Source organism: Ictalurus furcatus, chromosome 19 (assembly GCF_023375685.1).
Source record: "Ictalurus furcatus strain D&B chromosome 19, Billie_1.0, whole genome shotgun sequence".
Lineage (NCBI taxonomy): Eukaryota > Metazoa > Chordata > Actinopteri > Siluriformes > Ictaluridae > Ictalurus > Ictalurus furcatus.
The window spans coordinates 5,905,609-5,915,280 of NC_071273.1; the positions used below are offsets into that span (position 1 = coordinate 5,905,609).

The following is a 9,672-nucleotide window of genomic DNA, read 5'->3' on the forward strand; positions in this document are numbered from 1 at the left end:
TTTGTGACAGGATTGTGACTGTGGCTTTAAAAAAAAACAACAAAAAAACAAAAAAAAACAGGCACAAGTTTCCCTTAAGGTTACTGAGGTTACGGTTAGGGTTAAATTTAGCTGCATTAATAATTATGTCAGTGGAAAGTCCTCAAAAGGATAATAAGACGTGTGTGTGTGTGTTTTGTGTGTGTGTGTGTGTGTGTGTGTGTGTGTGTGTGTGTGTGTGTCTCTTTATCACTGGATAATTAGTGCTAAACGTTTGTTTATGTACTCCCATGCTTTTAGGATTTTCTGATAATGTGAGGAAACACACCCAAAATTCTCAGCCCCACCTCCCACGATTCTCTTATGTAACAGAGTTCGGCGCAGCACTGTTGTGAAGCGAGTCCAATTGAAACACATATTTCTCGTGGCCAAGAATGTGCTGGAGATTTGCTTGACAGTCCAGTGAAGGCTCTCTGGAGTCCAAATTTGGTCATTTTCCACCAGTGTAACCAAAACATTGCGATGAGGTATCCTTAAACAACAGTGAATCAACGCAGCCTCTGCCAAGAACCACATTAAAAACACTCGTGGGACCTCTGCTTATTTATCGTAAGAGAAGCAGGAACCCAAGTCCCCATTACTTCTGCTCACAATGGCTAAAGGAAGCGGCTTCATGAGAAGACTATGCATCGTTCTTAATATTCTGCTTGGGGTAAGACCAACTCTTAATGTAGTGTTGTTGCTTGTTTTTTTGTTTATGTGATGATTGTGCGGACGATTTGTTTGTTTTTTAAAAGAAAGCGAATTCATTTCTGTAACCTTTCTATTCTCAGTTCTTAGGGGTGGTCTTGCTTCTGGTCGGGATAGTGGCAAGCACTTTTAAGATTGATCCACTGATAAGTGGTTATTACTGGCAAGTAAGACCAATAATACTTTTCCTGTGTTTTTACAAAGCATAACTGCTGTATCACTGACAGAAATAATTGACAGATTCAGTATTATTAGTTTGCTTGTTTAGCCCTGTTTCTTATACTGTTATTTTACTCTTTATCATCATTATGTTATGTTTCTACTCCTTTTTATTTTTACATGATGCTGAAGATATGCAAGAAATTGTGTTATTGCATTCATGCCGTTTTATTTCAGGATGCGACTCAGAGTGTGCTCTTCAGCATTGGATTTGGATTGGCCACTATCCTGCTCTCCATCCTGGGAGTATATGGAGCATACCAGGATAATGTCTTGGCTCTACTTTTGGTAAGGCATTTATTTATATATTTGTTTATTTATTTTTACTTTTTGCTTTCGGTATCATGTGCAGTACACGAGTGCCCAAATTGTGTGTACAGAAAGAGAGAGAGAGAGAGAGAGAGAGAGAGAGAGAATAAAGTTGCCTTCAAAAATAATTACATTAATTTAATTTAACAATAAAGAGCAGTAAACAGTAATACATATTTGTCAATATTTGGTGTCATGGCTCTTTGCTTTAAAAAAAGAAAAAAAAAGAAAAAAGTAATTTTAGGTACAGTGTGTGCAGTTTTATAAGGAAATGAGCTGTAAGTTTTATTGAGCATCTTTTAGAACCAGACACGATTCTTCTGGAGACTTTGACTGTCGCACTCGCTTCTTATTTTTGCAGCAAAACCCAGCAGCCTTCATTATGTTTTTGTCTGAGAAGTGGTCTCTTATGTAATATCCTACTTTCTTTACTGACATACAAACATTTTTCTGCAACATTTAATTTTGTGCTGGAAAACTAATGCCTGGAAATCTAAAATGTTTTTGTACTGACTCGATAATGAAGTAGTCATAAAATACTAAAAATCTATATATGTATTTAAAAAAAAATACTTTTGCACAGCACTGTGTGCTGGATGTATTCTAACAAAATGTCCAGGTCCTCTGGCAGAAAAACAGCCCCAAAACATTAAAAAGATTCCACCATATTTAACCGTGGGCATGAGGTACTTTTCCATATGGCTACCTCTCTGTGTGCTCCAAAACCACTTCTGGTGTTTATTACCAAATAGCTCTATTTTGGTTTCTTCTGACCATAGAACCCGATCCCATTTGAAGTTCCAGTAGTGTCTGACAAACTGAAGACGCTCGAGATTGTTTTTGGATGAGAGTAGAGGTTTTTTTCTTGAAACCCTTCCAAACAACTTGTGCTGATGTTGGTGACTTCGGATTGTAGTTTTGGAGACTTTCTGACCCCAACATGTAACTAACTTCTGCAATTCTCCAGCTGTGATCCTTGGAGATTTTGTGGCCTCTCAAACGTCCTCTTCACAGTGCGTTGAGATAACATAGACACACGTCCTCTTCCAGGTTGATTCTTAACATTTCAAGTTGACTGGAACTTCTTCATTATTGCCCTGATGACAGAAATGGGCATTTTCAATGCTTGTGCTATTTTCTTATAGCCACTTCCCATTTTCTGACGCTCAACAACCTTTTGTTGCACATCACAGCTATATTCCTTGGTCTCTAATGGAATTTGGCCTATGTGTTACCTCATATTTATACCCCTGTGAAACAGGAAGTCATGGTTGAACAAGTTTCTGTTCATAGTCACCCAGGTGTGCTAAAAGCAAAAAGTAAAATGTCAATGGGAATATACTTCAAATATAGTTTTCTCATATGAATTCATAGGGGTGTCAATAATTGTTGCACACCTATATTTAACAAAGATTTGTTTTTGGATAAACCTGTGTTTTGTTTGCAATTGTTTGATATACATGAGAGGAGAGAGAATTGTTTTGTGAATTGTTTGAACAAAAGATCAAATGGTTAAAAAATTAAGACAATTTTCCAAGTCTTATTTGCTCATATTTAACAAGGGTGCCAATATTAGTGGAGGGCACTGTGCTTTTATAATTTTTTGCTGACTTGTTGGGATTGTCGACATAAGACATTTGGGTTTGTGGTCTAAAGATGAATATGAGAACAGAGTTTAGAATTTCAGCTTTTCCTGGTGTTTATATGTAGATGTGTTAAACAACATAGAACATAGCACATTTTGTATCAGACCACCCAATTTGTAGCCAAGCAAAAATATTGGAACATGTGACTGACAGGTGGTTCTTGTTACCTAGGTGTGTCCTGTTAGATTGATTGTTTACACAGATTGCTCTGAACATCTCTTGGTTTTAGCCTTCAGTTTCACCTGTGAAGACTGCATTTATTGTCAAAAACGACAAACCCACATGAAGACCAGAGAGCTGTTTATGGGAGAAAAGCAAGCCATTTTGAAGCTGAGAAAAGAAAGGAAAATCTATCAGAGGAACATTTGCAACTAATTAGGTTAATTGGTAATGGTCAGTAACATGATTGGGTATAAAAATTGCATCTTAGAGAGGCAGAGTCTTTCAGAAGTAAAGATGGGATGGAATCTGGATGGAAGCATATGTTGCTCTAAAACCTGTATATACCTTTCAGCATTGATGGTGTCTTTCCAGATGTGCAAGCTGCCCCTTACATAGGCACTAATGCACCACATACCATCAGAGATGCAGGCTTTTGAATTGAGAGCTGATAAAAAGCTGGATGGTCCCTCTCCTCTTTAGTTTAGAGGACGCTGCGTCCATGGTTTCCAAAAAGAATTTCAAATTTCGATTCGTCTCAACACAGAAAAGTTTTCCACTTTGCCTCAGTCCATTTTAAATGAGCTTTGGCCAAGAGAAGATGGCTGTGTTTCTGGATCATGTTCACATATGGCTTGTTTTTTGCATGACAGAGCTTTAACCAGCATTTGTGGGTGGCACAGCGAACTGTGTTCATAGACAATGAGTTCTGGAGCTGTTTCTGAGCCCATACAGTGATTTCCATTACAGAATCACGCCTGTTTTTAATGCAGTGCTGCTTGAGGGCCCGAAGATCACAGGCATGCAGTATTGATTTTCACCCTTGTCCCTTACTCACAGAGAATTCTCCAGATTCTCAGAATCTTTTGATGGTATTATGTCCTGTAGATGATGAGATATTCATAGCCTTATCAATTTTATGTTATTCTAAAATTGTTCCACAAACTGTAGATGCAGTTTTTCACAGATTGGTGAACCTCTGCCCATCATTACTTCTGAGAGACTCTGCCTCTCTAAGACACTCTTTTTATACCCAATCATGTCACTGACCTGTTGCCAATTAGCCTCCAGCTGTTTCTTTTTAGTAACACTTACTTTTCCAGCCTTTTGTTTCCCTGTCCCAACTTTTTTGAGACATGTTGCGGCCATCAAATTCAAAATTACCTTATTTCTTTCCTTAAAACGGTACATTTCCTCAGTTTAAACATTTTATATGTTTTCTAAGTTCTATTGTGAATAACATATGGGTTTACGGGATTTGCAAATCATTGCATGCTGTTTTTATTTACATTTCACACAGCACCCCAACTTTTTTGGAATTGGGGATTGTAATTTCAAGTTCATTCGTTTCAGAACACAATATGGCAATTTGTTGTAACACTTTGTTTATTATCCTTGCCAGAAATGTGCTTACATCATTGCTTTTCAAAGGCTCAACACCAAATGTCAGAGCTTGTGATAGTCTCTTGTGTTTTCACTTTGTCTCCACAGTACAGTATTTTCATGATTATTGAATTCATTGCCCTCTTGGCCCTGACAATCATAGCCATACTCGCACAACCACAGGTACGCTCCTGCTACTCAATTTCAAAACTGTATGTTCACTGCTTTACAACAAGAGTAGTCATGTCTTAGCATGTTATCTTCACGTAGTATTGCTGTTGTTTAATCAGGTGGAGAAGAAAATTGAAGAGAGTTTTGGAAACACGACCTCACTTTATTATGCAGATGACGTCTTCCGTCACGAGCTCGACAAACTACAACAGGAGGTAATACTTCTGTTGAATTTAAGATGCCAAATGCACTCAAGCCACAAGTTTGAATAGAGCATATTTGTGGTGGTCTAGGAAAACCCTTCCCATGGTGAAATGTTTATATTTTCTAATATATACACTCACTAACCACTTTATTAGGAACACCTGACCTGTACACCTCATCATTTGTGCAATTATGCAATCAACCTGTCATGTTAAGAACTTCAGTTAATCAAACATCAGAAAAAACGACGTCAGTGACTTTCACCATGGCCTCGGTGGGGCCAGATCGGCTGGTTTGAGTATTTCTGATCTTCTGGGAGTTTCATACACAGCAGTCTCTAGAGTTTACACAGAATGGTATGAAAAACAAGAAACATGAGCTGACAGGAAGGCTACAGTCACTCGAGTAACCACTCTTTACAAGTGTGATGAGAAGAAAAGCATCCTACAACTCAGAACTCGAATGTTTAGGTGGAAGGGTTATTACAGCAGAGGAATGATGTAGATTCATGCAATTTATGCATGTTACAGCAGAAATCAAGATTCAGCCGACTAACCAGTCTTCAATTCTCCAGTTTGGGTGACCATGTACCCACTATAGCCTCAGATTCCTGTTCTTGGCTGACAAGAATGGAACCCGATGTAGTCTTCTGCTGCTGTAACTCATCCACCTCAAGGCTTGACATGTTGTGTGTTCTGAGATGCTTTTCTGCTCACCACGGTTGTACAGTAAAGAGTGATTATTTGAGTTACCTGCCAGCTCAAAACCATCTGGCCATTCTCCTCTGACCTCTCTCATCAAACAGGCATTTCCAGCCGCAGAACTGTGAATGATTTTTGTTTTTCACACCATTCTGTGTACTCCAGAGACTGTTGAGTGAGAAAATCCCAGGAGATCAGCAGTTTCTGAAATATTCAGACCAGCCCATTTGATAGCAACAACCATGACATGGTCAAAGCCACTGAGATCACTTTTTTTTTCTCCCATTCTGATGTTTGGTGTGAACATTAACTGAAGCTCTTGACATATACCTGCATGATTGTATTCCTTGTGCTGCTGCCACATGATTGGCTAATAAAACTGATAAATAAAAACATTTTAAGTCTTTTGTTCTTCTGTTCTGATGATTTTGATTTGATTTTTTATTTTATTTTATTAATTTTTTTCATTTCCTTACTTTGGATCAAATCTATTAGAAAACATTTCCTTCAATCCTTATTCGTTTCCATTTTTACTCAGTGTAACGTTTAACTAATACTGTCTGTCTCCCTTTTTGTTAACAGGCTGAGTGCTGTGGTCTGCTGTATTACACTGAATGGCGAGATCAGATACCTTCTTCATGTGACTGTCCTCAAAACTACTCAGAATCCAGATGCGCAAAAGTCATTGTCAATATGCAAAATTATAGAAGTAATGAGGTATGATTTCACATGGCACATTAAAATTTAGCAATGGCAGGTTGTTGGGCCAAGTAAGACCTCAAAATGTCTTCTAATGAGACTACAAAATGTTGCATTTTGTATATTTTTAGTGATATAACAACATTTTGACTGGAAATATATGTCTCTAACACTGTCATTTAAGGCATGTATTAGATATATCAGATATTTACATTATTTAATCTAAAAAAAAAAAAAAAAAACCCTCCTGAAATGGATTCTTCATGTTCATTCATTTTTCTGAGGACTATTAATGACTATTTCTCTTTGACAACTCATGAAATGCTTGATAGTTAGTCGGATCAGATGTATCAGCAGTTGAGAAAACTTCAGATTGTTTAGGGTTTGAGTTTGATGGATTGCAGTTGATGAACCCAGTACTATGTCACTGCTTTCTTTATGTAGGTGAACAAAAAAGCTGGCACTGACCCGATGACAGTTCAGAGTTCATTGCGCTATGTTTATAAGACGGTAAGAGATGAAAGGCGCTTTTGCAGCTTCTCACTCATTCCCCATACGTAAAAAAGAAGAAAAAACGAGTTTCATTTTGTCTTGTCTTCCTCAGAACTGCGGCCCAATCTTAACGAGACATGTGAAGAACGCCTTGAGGATCCTGTTTGGAATAGTGTTTACCTTAGCAACTATTATGGTGAGACGAGTATATTACTACAGGAAAAACAAATCCTCTGTACTGAAGATAAGTCACTGCAGAAACATGTGCTCATTTTGAATTTTTTTTATATTTCTATATCAGCTCGCTGCCTTGATTGTAGCCTTGCTCCTGTGGCATAAAATCAACACACGGCTGTCAGTCACAGGCATCTCACACGATGATGACAGAATGAAGTATGAACTCCAGCCACACAAAATGGCCTGACACGATTGTCATCCTTAAAAGGTCTCGGGCCCTCATCAGGAGAAAGCTGTATAACCTCAAAAAGATGTCTTTCTGTATATGTTTCCTGTAACGTATCACTTAGCTGCAGGTTCATTCAAGCCTCATGTTCTATTCACTAGCTAGCAAGGGATGCCTCGTATCTATTGGTTTTATGGCTGTACAGTTGTAATTTGTATTTATTTTGACCAAATATGTCTTTTATGTCTTCACATGCTGGGAATCCTCCTAATAGCAGGTGTACATGCAAATCAGAGAGGAAGACATTGGGGATAATCTCTAGAATAACTCTTTAAAATTGATTCTAACGGTTAATTAGAAACATTGAGCAATTTTTTTTTTTTATTGTTCCATTTTACATCAATTTTTCAACAAGTCAACAACCTTATTGAGTAGAATAGAACATAAAGGTTAATGATAACCGGATAAGGATGTGTTTGTCATTAGTAGTCTGGTAAATAATGTTTTAATGTTTAGGGCAGCTAGATTTATTTTCATAATTAGTTGCACATGTATCTTCTACCATAAGACTAACATTAAGTTCATAATGGTAACGGTTCACAAGACTTAACCAACAATAGTAACAAGGACAAGTCAGTCTGAGACACATTAATTATGTTTATATTGAAATTTTCGTGATGTGTTAGTGATACCGATCCTAATTGGTCGCTGTGACAAGTTAGAGGTTGTTTGCCTGCTGACGTCGTTGCTAGTGCAAATCTCAAACATAATTGCTAATTGTCAGTTTCACTGTTAGCGCCTAAAAACATAAGAGCTAAAGTTTCTTGGTCTTATTGCACCAAAATTTATAATCAGCTACAACTAAGAGATATCAAGTATGATAGCTTTGATGAAGGACAACACGATTAGCATGAAAATTGAAACATTGTAACCTTAACCTTTTGAGGCGAATTATACAGATGAGGAGATGAGTGAGCTGGAGAGACTGACGGACTAAAGTGCTGCTGCATGGGTCTTGCTATCAGTAAACGGTCAAACGGCATTGTGGGTAATGTAGAAAACCATTAACCAAAGTAATATAGACTAATACATCGAGTAGGGAAGTTTTAATCAAGCCAATTTAGAATTACATTCTAAAATAAATATTGTACTATATTGAAGATTAGGAATTAATTATAAAGTAGAATATGGATATGCAAGACATTCAGGGTGGATTTTGTTTTTCTCTTTAATGGTAATAGTGTCCTCAGTCTGCTTGTTAATATAGTCTGAATTATATTACAGCAGCCATATAATTTAATAAATTAATTCATTACAGAACATTATCTTTTATAAAATACTTGTAGTATAAAATACAGCTTATTTTTTTAAAATCATGTTTTTAGACAACAGGAAGAAACCTTTTTTCTAGAAATAAAAAAGTAGTAAAATTATTATATCAGCAAAACTATAACATAAATCATATAATTTACTGGCAAATGTAACTTGGTCCATATATTCATCGGCTTTTGCTAAATATATTACTGATATTCTTTAAAATATTATTTTAAGCTTTATTTTATGTCATTATTAATAATTAAATTATATAATGAAGAAGAGGCATACAGTTCATTATTTATTTATTTATTTGTGTCTATCAGCAAGAGGCTACCTTATTTAAATGACATTTTAGATTACAGATTTGGTCACATGAAGTGCTCAACAGTTTGAAGAAACTGGTCAAAGCAGAAAAATTGTGAGAACCTGATATAATGCTTTCATTTCCCCAGGTCTTCATCCTCTCTTTATCCTGTTTTCGATCACAATTTGAAAACGGTTGTTAAGAAATCATGGAAAATGTCTTCATTAACTAGTAAGTAACATGTACGAAGGTCTCTGGTGAACTGATCTGAATTATTTGGCCATTTCTGGATACTTTTACCAAATATGGAAACAGTTGGATGGAAGGAATGTCATCTGTGGGATCAGCTGGAAAGGAAAATAAAGTTATGCTGTTATTATGTTTAAACGTTTCATTTAAACAGGACAGACTATAAAGTAGACATAGCCTTTACTTTTGTACTGATTACTGTTACAATGTGTATGTCCCACACAGAGTGTTTTGAAATATATGCCACTTTGTACTATTGATGTCCTGACACTGTTTAGGATGCATTAGCTACTATTATGAGAAATAAATAACAACTGCTGTCGCTATTCTATTGTAATTATTGACTTTTGGGGAATAAATGTTATTGATATTAAACTGTACACATATAAAATACTTTTATAAAGAGGTGAGTTGGGCTTTTTGTCTGGTACTGAATTCTGCTCAACTGCATGTATAAAAGATCTGCACCAAAGGGCATAATATTGTACAATTTGTCTATATATCAATTTTGTTTTTCTTCAAACAGAGAATATGATACAAAGTTGCTGAAGTGTATAAAAAGCCAACCCATGTGGGCTGTGGCGGTTCATTAATCAACCTACTGATACGAAGATCTTTTGTTTTCAATTGCTAGTCATAATGATAATGAGTCTTTATTTATCACGTATATATATGCACAGTGAAATT

The 9,672-nt window shown here is 36.4% G+C and overlaps 1 protein-coding gene across 1 annotated transcript; it reads left to right on the forward strand.

Moving 5' to 3' along the window:
- The first annotated feature begins 371 nt into the window (after positions 1-371).
- LOC128623610 (CD63 antigen-like) lies at positions 372-9,393 on the forward strand. Its single transcript, XM_053650740.1, has 9 exons — positions 372-691; positions 813-896; positions 1,126-1,236; positions 4,554-4,628; positions 4,736-4,831; positions 6,104-6,238; positions 6,665-6,730; positions 6,825-6,908; positions 7,014-9,393. Exons 1-9 carry the CDS (start codon positions 632-634, stop codon positions 7,134-7,136), a joined length of 834 nt encoding a protein of 277 aa, XP_053506715.1. The 5' UTR covers positions 372-631; the 3' UTR covers positions 7,137-9,393.
- Positions 9,394-9,672: the final 279 nt, after the last annotated feature.

Coding starts and splice junctions, on each gene's coding strand:
- LOC128623610 (XM_053650740.1), top strand. CDS start 632: ATGGCTAAAGGAAGCGGCTTCATGAGAAGACTATGCATCGTTCTTAAT. Junction 692..812: donor TTCTTAATATTCTGCTTGGG/GTAAGACCAACT, acceptor TTCTATTCTCAG/TTCTTAGGGGTGGTCTTGCT. Junction 4,629..4,735: donor CCATACTCGCACAACCACAG/GTACGCTCCTGC, acceptor TTGTTTAATCAG/GTGGAGAAGAAAATTGAAGA.